Genomic DNA, 14,544 nt, shown 5'->3' with positions numbered 1-14,544 from the left:
TTTATTAAATACATATATTTTAAAACAATTCATAAAAAAGAGAAAACCTGACATTAAAAAAGAACGGTGGCTATCCTGGAGGTGTTTATTCATATATAAACTCGTATTATTTGCTGTGATCCCTGACCCACAACACAAATCTTCCATGCAGATGGATAAAGTACAATATACAATAAATAACACTGAATAAATATTAAATTACAGTACCAAAAGTGCTAGTGCATAAAGTTCATTAGATTCACGTATATCATAACATTAGTTCCATAATCCGCCTATATTACCATTATTACCCCACTAATTCTGGGATACAGCAAGTATACTACCTTACAGGTCTATTTGTTATGTAGCTCCTCCGGGACGCCACCACCCCGACGTTCGTTGCCTTCGTCCGGGGGTCATCCCAGAATTAGTGCGGTAATAATGGTAATATAGGCGGATTATGGAACTAATGTTATGATATACGTGAGTCTAATGAACTTTATGCACTAGCACTTTTGGTACTGTAATTTTATATTTATTCAGTGTTATTTATTGTATATTGTACTTTATCCATCTGCATGGAAGATTTGTGTTGTGGGTCAGGGATCACAGCAAATAATACGAGTTTATATATGAATAAACACCTCCGGGATAGCCACCGTTCTTTTTTAATGTCAGGTTTTCTCTTTTTTATGAATTGTTTTAAAATATATGTATTTAATAAAGATTGATTATTCTTGCTACGTAAGTTCAGCATTTTTTCCTTTTGGTGTAAATTGTAAGTAAAGCTGTAGTAGCAGCAGAGAAGCTGCATGCAAATAATTGACCACAAGGTATATGATAGGATATAGGATATTGCATTAAGACAAAAGTGTGCATAGTAGATGTGGATATAATGTAGACGTGCTATATTGCTATATCCATTACTGCCTGTTACACAAGTCTGGTTTGTAATAACACTGGGTTATTAATTTTTTTTCTTTTGGAATTTTTAGAAAAATAAGCTTTAGTAATAACATGAATGTGACCTTACAAAGAGGATGAAAATGATCTGATAATTGTGACTTTCTGGTGACAGAGATGCAGTTCTAAAGTCTTGGCCACCAGGTGTCTCCCTTCTCATTTTGAGCAAAACAGAAAGTGGGGGTGGGCAGGGACTAGCACGTACACGTAACGGGAAGAGGAAGTGAAAACCTGCACTGTGTTTATATAATCTCGAGGCCTCAAGGTCAAAACACAAAGGGGAAAGGATTATTGTTTATATATATAGAAGGGGAAAACGGAAGGAGGGGGCCTGAAGAGCGTGGGCCCTCAAAGGTTTGTCAGGTAGTGTACTCACTGAGGTCTGTGCGAATGGAGAAGAAAAACAAAGGAGAATTATTCTGACCAGAAGCTGCATGTAAGTCTCTAACAGAATTATACTACAATCACTTATATTATATATATTAAGGGTAATAGAGTTGTAGACATAGAGTGTTTTCTTCAAGGTCAGTGGGGGGGGGGCACCTTTTGTCTGGAACCTTGTTAGACTCTGTGCCTCCTTACTGATAGTAGACGCTTTAACTCTCTGTTTGCCAAGTACTGTGAGTGTTACTGGGTTTACGTTACCCCAGTCTCTGCACCTCATCATCATCTGGGAGATAGCAACCTAGACGTGTAACCCCCTCATGACTGTGTCAGTCCTAATACAATACTCCAGCACTGGAGGTACTACAACACTCATCATTCCACCTGCGTCCCACTGAATCTCTCCCACCATGCACCGTACTGGGCTGCGGCATGAACAGATATATGACTAGTACAGTGGCCACTGGCCAGGTATGGCATGTGAAGTGTTAACAGGATGTTGCACCTTCCTACAGCTTATGTTGTGTACAGCGTACACTGGGTGTGTCTAGGTTCTGTACTGGGATGATATGGTTGTTGATGATAAGACATGAGTGTAACTGGAGCTGCTTATCTCTATGGCTGACTTGTCTTCTACGCACATCCTGGCTGGGATCCTCCATTTAATTGTGTCATTGCAGCCAGGGTATCCCCACGGCTGCAGGACGGAAATAAAGGGCGATCGCAGAAGAAAGCTGTGGTTATTGCACAACCTAGGACAAGATCAGCACGGAGCGCACCCTGGACATTGGGACTCCAGGAAGGGTGAGAGGGCCCTTTGGCATCAAATTAATGTACTTACCTGATCTGTCTCTCCTGGCAAATGAGCAGGAGCGGAGTTACTCTACTCTCACAGCATACACTACATCCCGCTGTGAGTATGTGATATAAAACCTCTGGGCTAATTCACATACTCAATCCTGCTGCGAGTATGTGTTCTCATAGGGATGAATGGCACTGGATCCGCAGTGGATTTTGCTGCGAATTCACAATGTCAAATCCGCTGCAGATCCGTTACGTTTGAAGGCACCCTAAATAATGTTTTTATGTTAAAAGGGGTTATCCAGCGCTACAAAAACATGGCCACTTTTTCCCCTCTCTTGTCTCCAGATTGGGTGCGGTTTGGTTCCATTGAAGTAAATTAAGCTTACTTGCAAACCACACCTGACCTGGAGATAAGAGAGGGGGGAAAAGAGGTCATGTTTTTGAGTACGAGGCCCTTCTTTATGTGTAGTGAGCCACTCGCTTCACTGTGTGAACTGACAGGTCTTTCTGCGGCCGGAATTCAGTGAATTCCGGCCGCAGAAAACTGACCTGTCAGTTATTTGCGGGGCCGCACAGATCCCGGCCGGAGCGTATACGATGTGTGTACGCTCCGGCCGGGATCCCATTGCTTAATAGGCTGTGTTCTGCTGCGCAAAAACAACGCATAAATCAATTAAATAACATTATAATCTAGTCGACATTAAAATCATTTGGTACAAGATATACACATAGTAGACAAAATTAAAATAACAATATATGGAAATGGTTTATAAAGTAAAAAATTAAAAATATGAAAAAATATATATAGATAAAAAAGATATGAAAATATGAAAAATGGAGGTATTGAAAAACAAAAAACAAAAAATATATAAAAATTATTTGTAAGTAGTTATATGAGTCTCAGTTCATAAAATGTAGTTAATATCATCCAAATGATCCCTCTTATCTTCAGTAACGATCCTTAATTAGTTGCAATAATTGTTTAATTCATAAAGTGCCAGTCAATAGATATTTGTATATATTGTAAACAGCGACGAATGTGTTGTAATTATGCCGTAATTCGTCTCATGTCTGCTTTATGCCGGCTTTGCTAAGTTGGTAAAGTGCTTTAGCAGTCTTATTTCAATGATCAGTTTAAAATACTGTTGTGCCGTGCCAGTTTATTACAGTCTATGTACAGTTCACAATGATTGTTTATGTAGTTTTGTTGATTAACTGTACTTGAGCTCCTTATTGCAAGTTAATTGAATAGATAGTTATGCTAGGTTGCGTACTATAGCTTGTGCTTGTATAGTTAAATTGTTACAAATGCATAAGGAGTTTTAAAATGTCTCGATGGACGCTGGCTATACGAAACCAAATACTTCTAGTTCGTCGTTGAATCCTGCTGGTGCGATGGTTTCGAAGTCATAGATTAATCTAGCTTCTGCCCTTGACATGGCTGCTATGAAATCCCCTCCTCTCCAATTTACTTTCACTGTATGTAATGCTGTATATGTGATGCCTTCCGTCTTCATATTGTGAAACTTCTTAAAGTGTAAAGATAGGGGATGATTCTCATTTCCCTTCCTGATGTTGTATAGGTGTTCACTGATTCTGGTTTTTAGTTCCCTCTTTGTGCGTCCTACATACTGTTTATTGCATGGGCACTGCAAAATATAAATAACTCCTTTGGTGTGGCAGGTTAGTAATTCTTGAATTGTCCATTTGAAGTCGTTGCTAGTTGACTGGACTTCAATTGTTTTTTTGGGGAACTGTGTGCATTTGCAGCAGGGGCAGGTTCCGCAACGATAAAAACGCTTGGTTGTAAGCCAGTTGGGTTTTTCTTGTTTTTGGGAAGGGTTTCTGATTGTAGGAGCTACTTTAATGGCTAAATTTGGGGCTCTTGTGAATACAATAGGGGGTCTTGCTGGTAGGAGGGGGGCCAGGACTTTGCCTGACAGAGTAGGGGCCAATTTTTGGCAAAGATTTATACTATTTGTTTATGTTGAGTGTTGAATGGTATTATGATTTTGGATGTTTCTGATGTGGTGTATTGGTTGGGGGTAGTTCACTCAGTGTGCTGGAAAAATTGTGTTCTGTCTAATTGCTGGACTAGTTGGAGGGATTTTTGTATGATTGGTTCGGGATATTGTTTGGCTCTGAATTGTTTAGAGAAATCTTCCGCTTCTTTGAGAAATTGATCATTGTAGGTACAGTTTCTTTTCAATCTGCAGAATTGACTGGTAGGTATGTTGGTAAGCTATCTAGGGAGATGGCAGCTGGAGAAGAGTATATAGCTGTTTTTGGAAGTAGGTTTTTTGTAGGTGTGGCATGTTAATTTATTGTCTCTTACGGTGAGGTTGAGATCAAGAAATTCTACTTGTTCTTGACTGATGTGAGGAGTAAATTTAAGGTTGCGGTCGTTGGTATTGAGTTGGAGGAGAAACTGTTCTAGTTGGTTTTGGGTGCCTTTCCAAATTAAAATGATGTCATCTATATATCTTTTCCAAAAAAGAAGGTTATTTCCTAGGTGTGGCATGATGACTGATTCTTCCCAATGGGCCATAAACAGGTTAGCATAGCTTGGGGCAAAGCGAGTACCCATAGCTGTACCTGTTATTTGTTGGTAGTATGAATCATGAAAGTGAAAATAGTTATGGGATAAAATGAATGAGATAGCTTCAGTTATGAATAGGATTTGCTCTGGTGGAATATTGTTTTTTTGTAGATGGTGTTTGGTGGCTTCTACTCCTTGATGGTGGTCTATGATAGTGTATAATGATTGCACATCTAATGTAGCTAAGAGGTAATCGGGTTGCCAGTTGAAAAATTCTAATTCCTTAATGACTTGAGTGGTATCTTTAAGGTAGGTGGGGGTGGACTGAACCAAGGGTTGAAGAATTCTGTCTATGTATTGTGAGAAGTTAGCTGTTAGGGAACCGAAACCAGAAATGATGGGACGGCCTGGTGGGTTTTGTGGGTCTTTGTGGAATTTTGGGATGGTGTAGAATACTGGAAGTCTGCGTTGGTTGACCATGATGAACTCGTATTCTTTTGTATTTAGAATGTCGGATTCTAAGGCTGGTTCGCATAAGAGTTTCTATTGGTCTTTAGATGTTTGTGTTCTCTCTAGTGGCTTTTTTTAAAAATATTTAAACAGACATAGTTTGTGGACATACTTTTCTAATCCTATATAGGTATCAAATCTATTGAGGGAGTTACTTGGGGCAAATTTGAGTCCTTTCTCAAGGAGGGATTTTTGAGGTGTAGTAAGTTCAGTGGAACTAAGATTAATGATTGAAGTTGCTAGTATGTTTTCTCTTGTTTGGGTTTTGGTTGTAGACTTTCGGGATCTTCGTCTCCTGATTCTCTTATGTGTGGTCTTTCCTGGGGGTATTGGTTGCTGGGTTGGTTCGATTATTTACTCAGTGGTGATGGTTGGTTATTGAGGGACTGGGTACTGGGGATCTCTGGGCAGAATGGTATGCAGGTCTGGGAGGTGGGTTGTGAAGTGGTGGGTTAGGGTAGGTGGAGTGATGCCTGTGATTGGTTGGATAGTTGGTGCTGTGGTAATGTGGTTGTTGTGTTGTGTGGTACTTGTGATGTTGGTAACGTCTCGGATATGGATTGTGGTGATTGTTTATTTAACCCGCACTGTTACTCTCGCCATATGGTTCCCAAATTATAAAATCATCCATCATCATGTACCGTATATACACCTAATGACAGATCAGGTGGCAGAAGTTGTGGATGGTGTCTGTATTTCTCTAATATATTTGGTTTTATTCATCTGAAGCGACAAGGAAGTAATTTCAGTGGAAGTGTAAGAACTCATATAAAAAACATAGCAAAGCTTGAAGGATGTTTCATAAAAAAAAGGTGATCTTTGTGTAGTATATTTTATAAATATTTCATGAAAAAGTCATTTATGAAATATACTACACAAAGATCCCCTTTTTATGAAACATCCTTCAAGCTTTGCTATGTTTTTTATATGTGTTTTACACTAAGAATTTTAATATACATACTCCTGTGATTATCATACTATGAAGATATATACTGATATATATGCCTATAGAGCCTTATGAATCTTGATACAGGTGTGTTTTTTAATTTTGCTTGTATTCTTCACTGGTTAATTTTATTTTTTATTTGTTTCATCTTATGAATATAAAAATTATTTATCTCTACACACAATTCTGACTTATTATAATCAACCATTTATGATATAACCAGAAACGATATATATCTAAGACTATACATATTAACTTGGATAATTTAAGGGGAGTTACGCTAGAGAACATATAGAAAAGAGTGTCAGCTCACCGATTCCAACTTCTCTGGTGCCCGGACTCACATATGGCTCGATGCGTATTTATGCAACACTGAAGAAAAATGTTCCACAGTCCAGCACTTGGCAAAGAAGTTTTGTATTTATTCAGTTTCGTTGCAATGCACAGCAGAACACCAACATGCAGTGACCCCACAGATTAAATAATCAATAAATAATATAATAATAATAATAATAATAATAATAATAATAATAATAAATAAATAATAATAAATAAATAATTAACCCATAGCTGCACCAGGACGTTACTGAACGTCCTCGTGCCGCTATGGGAGTTCAGAGGGGGGTCGCGCGGCGACCCCCCTCTGAACTGCCGCGATCCCGGGTGCCGCATGTAGCCCGGGATCACGGCTATTAGCGGGCACGGTCCGATCGCTGTGCCCGCTAATTAAGTACTTAGAAGCAGCTGTCAAAGTTGACAGCTGCTTCTAAATACTTGCTTACATTCATCCCTAGTGGTCGAGTGGGGGGATCGCGCCCCCTGCGGCGCGATTGCGGGGGGCGATCCCTGCATCCATCCCGGGCCGGGGTCTGCACCGTAATGGCGCTGATCCCGGCTCGGCATTCTATTGCTTTTGGCTGCAGCAGCCAAAAGCAATAGAACACCGATCTCATGGATTCATGCAGTATAACTATACTGCATGGATCTCTATGAGAGATCAGAGTGCATGTACTAGAAGTCCCCCAGGGGGACTAACCCTAAGCCCAGGGGGAATAACCCTAACCCCAGGGGGGCTTCTAGTATATGTGTAAAGTAAAAGAAAAATGTATTTTTAATAACACAAAACCCCCTCCCCTAATAAAAGTCTGAATCACCCCCCTTTCCCCATTTTATAAATAAAAATAAATAAATAAATAAATAAACAAACATGTTTGGTATCGCCGCGTGCGTAATCGCCCGAACTATTAATTAATCACATTCCTGATCTCACACGGTAAACGGTGTCAGCGCAAAAAAATCCCAAAGTGCAAAATTGCGCATTTTTGGTCGCATCAAATCCAGAATAATTGTAATAAAAAGCGATCAAAAAGTCATATATGCGCAATCATGGTACCGATAGAAAGAACACATCATGGCGCAAAAAATGACACCTCACACAGACCCATAGACCAAAGGATAAAAGCGTTATAAGCCTGGGAATGGAGCGATTTTAAGGAACATATATTTTCTTTAAAAGGTTTTAATTTTTTACAAGCCATCAAATCAAATAAAAATTATACATGTTATATATCGTTGTAATCGTAACAACTTAAGGAACATATATAACGAGTCAGTTTTACCCCAGGGCGAACGGAGTAAAAACAACCCCCCCCCAAAATAAAAAAAAAAAATTTTTTTTTTTCAATTTCACCACACATATAATTTTTTTTCTGGTTTCCCGGCACATTTTAGGCAAAAATTACATCTGCCATAGCAAAGTACAATTAGTTGCGCAAAAAATAAGGGCTCATTTGGGTCTCTAGGTGGAAAAATGCAGGCGCTATGGCCTTATATACACGAGGAGGGAAAAACGAAAACGCAAAAATGAAAACTGGCTGTGTCCCCTAAGGGTTAATCTGTGGGGTCACTGCATGTTGGTGTTCTGCTGTGCATTGCAACGAAACTGAATAAATACAAAACTTCTTTGCCAAGTGCTGGACTGTGGAACTTCAGTTACGCTAGAGAGCCTACTACTTCTATTACTCATATATCTTTACTCTGCCTGGTAACTAAACCCTCATTTTCCGATTGGTGTACACACCCTCTCGGGGAGAGCCCAGCCTACTATGACGAGTGCCTCGTTTTTTGCTTCTTTACACTAATATTGGACATTTATTTCCTATGTCAGACTCAGCGTGTAGAAGATGTCTGTCCTGATCCTGATGGTTCTGAGCTTGTCGGGAGTGTATTCTGGTGAGTATTATATTACTACATATGACGTCATTATTATAGGTGATGATGTAGTTTTGTGTGATTTTCGCTTTTTGTCAGCACTGTAGAATTTCTTTGCATTATGTTTAGGAGCTTTTTGACTAGGAAGAGGGGGCAGGGCAGTAAGGACCCTTCTCACCTTTTGCTGGGGACTTTAAAGAAGACCACAAGGTGTCAGACAGTGGGCTATAGGTTATGCCGGCCCAAATCCCTAACATACTTGTGGTAGGTGTCTGTCTTGTACTGGGCCACTGTGATGTTGTGTTGTTATTCGTGACGTATTGTAGTAGTACACAGGTGTGATGTTGTGTTGTTATTCGTGACGCCAGTATTGTAGTAGTACATAGGCGCGTGATGTTGATACAATTTTTGGCTACTGTTTTATGTGTACCATGTGCTCTTGCCAACCTAAAGGAGATGCTCTCTACTTCTAGCCTATCTCTATCTGTCTTTCTATTGCACACACTTGGGCTATGTTCACACTACGTAAGCTTCCGGCCGTAGTGCGTTCCGTGAATATGCGGTCGGAAACTTACGTAGTTAGCGTACAATGCAAAGTATACGCTCCCGGCTGCACAGTTCACACTTCGTACGAATGTACGCCCGGATCATATACGGCGCCGTAAGAAATGAACCAGACCATTGTTTCCGGCTGGAGGGCTGTAACTTACGCCCGTAGCGTATCGCGCGGATCCGTACGTAATGGTGATTTCTTCATTTTTCCACTCTTCTATGCCGATCCAAAAGGTTCTGTGGGGTGTCCGGGGCTAGCCGAAGATTTCCAAGTAAAAGACCGCTGTCAGATCGCTTCGTAGGGGGCTCAGGAAGCGTAAGTAGACTACGGGCGTACGTTCGCAATGCGTACGCATCCGGCCGCATATCGAATATTCACACGCCCGTAGCTTCAGCCGCACATGTACGGTGCCGTAAGAAATGCGTACGGATTCGTACGCAGTGTGAACATAGCCTTAAAGCGAATGTCCCTGATGGTACATTTGCTTTAAAGTTAAATATATAGCGAGACCACTGCTTGTAGAGAAAAGTGGTGATCAGAGGAGTGTCTAACCTGCTGATCTGTCCCTATAGCCCACAAGGAGCTGATGATGAGGGTGAGTCTCTTACCTTGATCCTTGAGCCATTTTCAGAGTATTAGTATTTCATTATATATGCTAATGAGGCGGTTTGGTGCCCTGGGGGTGGGACTATGGCTCTCAGGCACCTAACTGCCTCATTAGCATATATAATGAAATACTAATACTCTGAAAATGGCTCAAGGATCAAGGTAAGAAACTCACCTTCATCGTCAGCTCCTCGTGGGCTATAGGGACAGATCAGCAGGTTAGATACTCCGCTCATAATTTACCTTTAATAACTTGATGAGTCCTACAAGTATAACTATATGGGAATATCAGTTCAACACATAGACATAGATGTGAGCATGGCCCTGTAGATGATGATGATGGTGCTATATGTAACCCTCCATATCTCTCTCTCAGACAGTCACACTCTGCGCTATTGTGTCTCTGGGATCACAGCCCCAGGATCCGGCCTGCCTGACTTCTCTTTATCCGCATACGTGGATGATCAGCAGACTGAGCGATACACAAGTGATATACAGAGACGCCTCCCTGTGGCTGAATGGATGAAGAAGGAGAAACCCGAGTACTGGAATAGGCGGACGTGGAGTAGTAAAGCCAATGAGGCTGCATTCAGACATGAGGTGTCGCTAGGGAAGGAGAGACTACACCTCACTGAAGGTGAGACATGTAATATCCTATATAGTTATATAGGCTCCATGTATATGTTTACTGTGTGCAGTATATCTATACATCTAACAATGTATGAAATAGAGTAGTAGACGCTACTGTTCCATCTGTAGAAACATATCCATGATATCATATTTAGAGATGAGCAAACCGAACCGTCCAAACCAGAGTTGGACCTGAACTTTTGGTGGCTCTAATAGAAAAAAAAAACAAAAACACATGGCCAGGAAGTATGACACCGGGGGGTAGCACAAATTAGCCAATCAAGAGGCACATAGTGGGTAAGCACTTGAGTCACATGACAGGGGTTAACCAATCACGGGGCACATAGGAGGGTGATGTCAGAGGCTGTATATAAGGTAGTGGCTATGTAGGCAGCAACCATTTCCTGCTTTGAAACTTAGTGAGCATCACAGTAGCAGTGTGCAGTACTATAGACTATTACTACTAGTGTGGTGTGTCCCCGGATGATGTTGTAGCGATGGGAGGGCCGGTCACTTGGATGGAAATGTGACACCACTACGGTAGTGGATCAGTGGTAGTGTACAGCCAGTGTAGCAGGCCAGATTAACCCCCGTGCAGATTATACCCGGGTATAAAATGGCCTAGGCCAGAATATACGCCGGGGTATAAAATAGCATAGGCCAAACTATACCCCTCCAGGCCAGAGTATACCCTGGGTTATAAAATAGCCTAGGCCAAACTATACCCCTCCAGGCCAGAGTATACCCCGGGGTATAAAATAGCCTAGGCCAGAGTATAAAATAGCCTAGTCCAAACTATACTCTGGGATGTAAAATAGTGTAGGCCAAACTATACCCCGCTGTATAAAATAGCCTAGGATCCGTTTTTTTGATCGACACAAAAACTTATCTGACACTACTTTTGTGTCCGTTAAAAAAACTGATCCGTTTTTTTACAATGGAAGTCAATGGAAAAACGGATCAAAACGGATGCACACAAATGCATCCGTTTTTTGCAAAAATGGATGAAAAAAACGGATTGCAAAACGCAGTGTGAACCCAGCCTAATAAGGAGATTTTGTGCACTACATAAATACCTGTCCAAGAGGTATTAAGGGTTTTGTGCTAGTTTACATCAGTTTTGTAATTTTACATCAGTGCAAATTAAAAAAAATTTGCGCAAAATCCTACCCTAGCATAGCTTTGTATCCAAGCTGTTTTAGACTGGGTTCACAATGTGTTATTGCAGTCCATTTTTTTCCCATTAGTTTTTTGCAAAATGGATAAGAAAAAAGGAAGCGTTTGTGTGCCTCCATTTTGATCAGTTTTTCCATTAATCAGTTTTTCCATTCCATAATAAAAAAAAAAAAACGGATAAAAATGCATCGTTTTTTTTTTTAGCATATACAAATACTGTGGTTGACCGCATTTTTGTGTACACTAAAAAAAATGTGTTTTGATCCGTTTTCAATCCATTTTTTTTTTTGTTGCAAAAAAGGATAAAAAAAAAGACTGCAAAAAAACCATAAATTGTGCAATAAATTTTGCAAGATGTATCAAGGCACTTGCGTCTAATGATGATTTTTGCGCAACAACCGTAAAATTTTGCACAGCCCATAAAAAACTATGATATGATATGAGTATGATAATAATAATAAAAAAAAAAATTCTGTGCACTTTTCAACAAATTAGAGATAAAGTGAAAAAACATTGAAGTGATAACATTATGACCTGGAGGGACCTATTCTGTCCTAGGCTATTTTACACCCCTGGTATAGAATGTATCCCCTGGGGTATACTGTAGCCTGGGTCAGAACTGAGAAAAACAGTGACCTGATAACTTGGAGGGATATAGTCTGGCGGGGTATATTGTGGCCTGGGCTAGACTGTCTCCAGGTTTATAGTCTGGCCTAGGCTATATTACACCCCTGGGTATGAAAATATATCCCCCGGGGTATACTCTGGCCTAGGCTATTTTATACCTGGGTATAATCTGGACGGGGGTTAAACTGGCCTGCTACACCGGCATTCCGCCACTTTTTATACGTGTGAACATAGCCTTAGGATCGGCATAGGAGCACTCTGCACTACGTCTAACACTTTCCTACCTCACATACAGGTTTCCATTTCCTGCAAATGATCCAGAGCTGTGAGCTGAGAGATGACGGCAGCAACGTAAGTTCTGAGCATTACAGATATGACGGGAGAGAATACATGTACTATGACAAGCCAACAGGAACATTTATCCCTATGATGGCTGATGCTCAGAGCGTTACACAGAGATGGAACATGCCGGATATAGGATTTGCGAGAAGAACCAAGCATTACCTAGAAAGTGAATGTATCCAAAGGCTGAAGAGATTCATTGCGTACGGGAGAGAAGAGCTGGAGAGAAGAGGTGATTCTACTTATTGTCTCTGATTCTTAGATCTAACACATTACTCTCTACTTATCCAAATTACAGTCTTACAGTAATACCTGACTCCATGCAATGTCCTATAATATAATCGTGCAATCTGTACCTGCATGCTTTCCCCAGCCCTAATCTCAAGGTTGCACAGTAACAGCGCCGGGATCTAAAAGACCTCATTACTTGATGGCAAAACAAGCTTGTAGGCCGATACATTGAGGGGCCGTTCAACGACCTCAGTGCACCAAGCCGGCTCATTTAAATATTGTGTTTTTCATCTATAACTCAAAAACAGTGCGGATCGAAAGTGAATAAATATCGGTGGAATCTACGTCGCATCCCCAACAGGTACATAACAGCGGGTTTGTATGTACAGAGTTTGTTAGTTACCCTTTAAATATTGTTGCAAATATCAATCTGATCACTGCTTTTAAAATGGTGGTCGGTAAGCGGGGACAAATTTCCTAAAATAACGTAAGGGCCAGTTCACATTGAGCAAGTTCGGCGGAATTCTGTGGCGGAGCTCTCAGAATCCCATCTGTCAAATGGACGGACATGTCAATTCTTTGAGTGGAGAAGGGCAAAAGCGGAGGCGAGCGAGCCCTCCTATAGAGATTTTGCTCAGTGTGAACTATAGTGTAACTATATTATAATTACAGTATTCTAATGCAAGACCCCATAATGGAGCTTCTAGTATAAGGGAAGGGGGGGGGGGTCCTCTATATTTTACCTTTTCACCTTGCAAGGTATGTAGGGGAGTTCTTTTCTTCTGCCAGGGGTTAACTCAGGAAACCCCTGCCCAGCTTGATACACACTGAATACACTATAAGCAATACAGTGACAGAGAGAAGTAACATAGAACCATAAACCAATTTAATATTTGGAGGAGAAAGATCATTATTGGGTCAGTATGGTTGGTCACTGTGACCATAGGGTATGAGTAAACATGTATTGATAAACGGGGAGAGCTGGCAGTAAATGTGTGCTGATCTTCCTACCACTGGGCCTTGAGTCAGCTAGCAGCTCAGTTGGAGTCTGGACTTACCAGAGGAGCCTTTGGTGGGCCAGCCCAATGTGGTGTGTGAGGAGTAAAGCCTAAATAGTCTGATCTAAATCCACAGAAGATTTACTGTAGAATGATCTAAACAAAGAGTGTCAGATCGCAGAACATGGCAGCTTGTTGTGTATCTGTGGCCCAGTCAGGATACTCATGGTTGCCTCTGTCCACCATCACAATGGGCCCCTGTGGAGTCATAACTGGAACAGTGGAAAAGACTTTGTCCCATCCTCAATCTATACATAGACTGGATCTTTTCCCCGCATCAGTGACCTCTGTACAGAAGACTTTGCAATATTTCTCTTGTAGTTCGGCCCAAGGTAAAGGTCTCACATCAGGAATCAGGAGAGGTGACAAAGCTTCACTGTCTGGTGTATGGATTCCACCCTCGATCTGTGGATGTGAAGTGGATGAAGAACGGGACAGATGACGTCCCCACAGATGAGTCCACACCTGTCCTCCCCAATCCTGACGGCACCTATCAGATCAGGGTCAACGCGGAAGTGATCCCCAAAGAGGACGACAGCTACTCCTGTTATGTGGATCACAGCAGCCTGGAGGAACCACTCCTTGTCAGATGGGGTGAGTTGTATCCATACTGGGGGAGCCGCTCCTTGTCAGATGGGGTGAGTTGTATCCATACTGGGGGAGCCGCTCCTTGTCAGATGGGGTGAGTTATATCCATACTGGGGGAGCCGCTCCTTGTCAGACGGGGTGAGTTGTATCCATACTGGGGGAGCCGCTCCTTGTCAGACGGGGTGAGTTGTATCCATACTGGGGGAGCCGCTCCTTGTCAGATGGGGTGAGTTGTATCTATACTGGGGGAGCCGCTCCTTGTCAGATGGGGTGAGTTGTATCCATACTGGGGGAGCCGCTCCTTGTCAGATGGGGTGAGTTGTATCCACACTGGGGGAGCCGCTCCTTGTCAGATGGGGGGAGTTGTATCCATACTGGGGGAGCCGCTCCTTGTCAG

General features: G+C 41.6%; 1 protein-coding gene across 1 annotated transcript; it reads left to right on the top strand.

Moving 5' to 3' along the window:
- Positions 1–1,147: 1,147 nt before the first annotated feature.
- On the top strand, positions 1,148–14,212 carry LOC138766607 (major histocompatibility complex class I-related gene protein-like; the record flags this gene model as incomplete). The annotated part of the gene is made up of 6 exons (XM_069944198.1): positions 1,148–1,378; positions 2,007–2,130; positions 8,293–8,357; positions 9,872–10,132; positions 12,224–12,517; positions 13,881–14,212. Coding segments are annotated over exons 3-6 (936 nt in total), but the record flags the coding sequence as incomplete, so codon positions are not given.
- Positions 14,213–14,544: the final 332 nt, after the last annotated feature.

The sequence above is a fragment of the Dendropsophus ebraccatus genome, chromosome 10, assembly GCF_027789765.1.
Source record: "Dendropsophus ebraccatus isolate aDenEbr1 chromosome 10, aDenEbr1.pat, whole genome shotgun sequence".
Lineage (NCBI taxonomy): Eukaryota > Metazoa > Chordata > Amphibia > Anura > Hylidae > Dendropsophus > Dendropsophus ebraccatus.
This window is presented reverse-complemented; position numbering and strand designations above follow the sequence as displayed.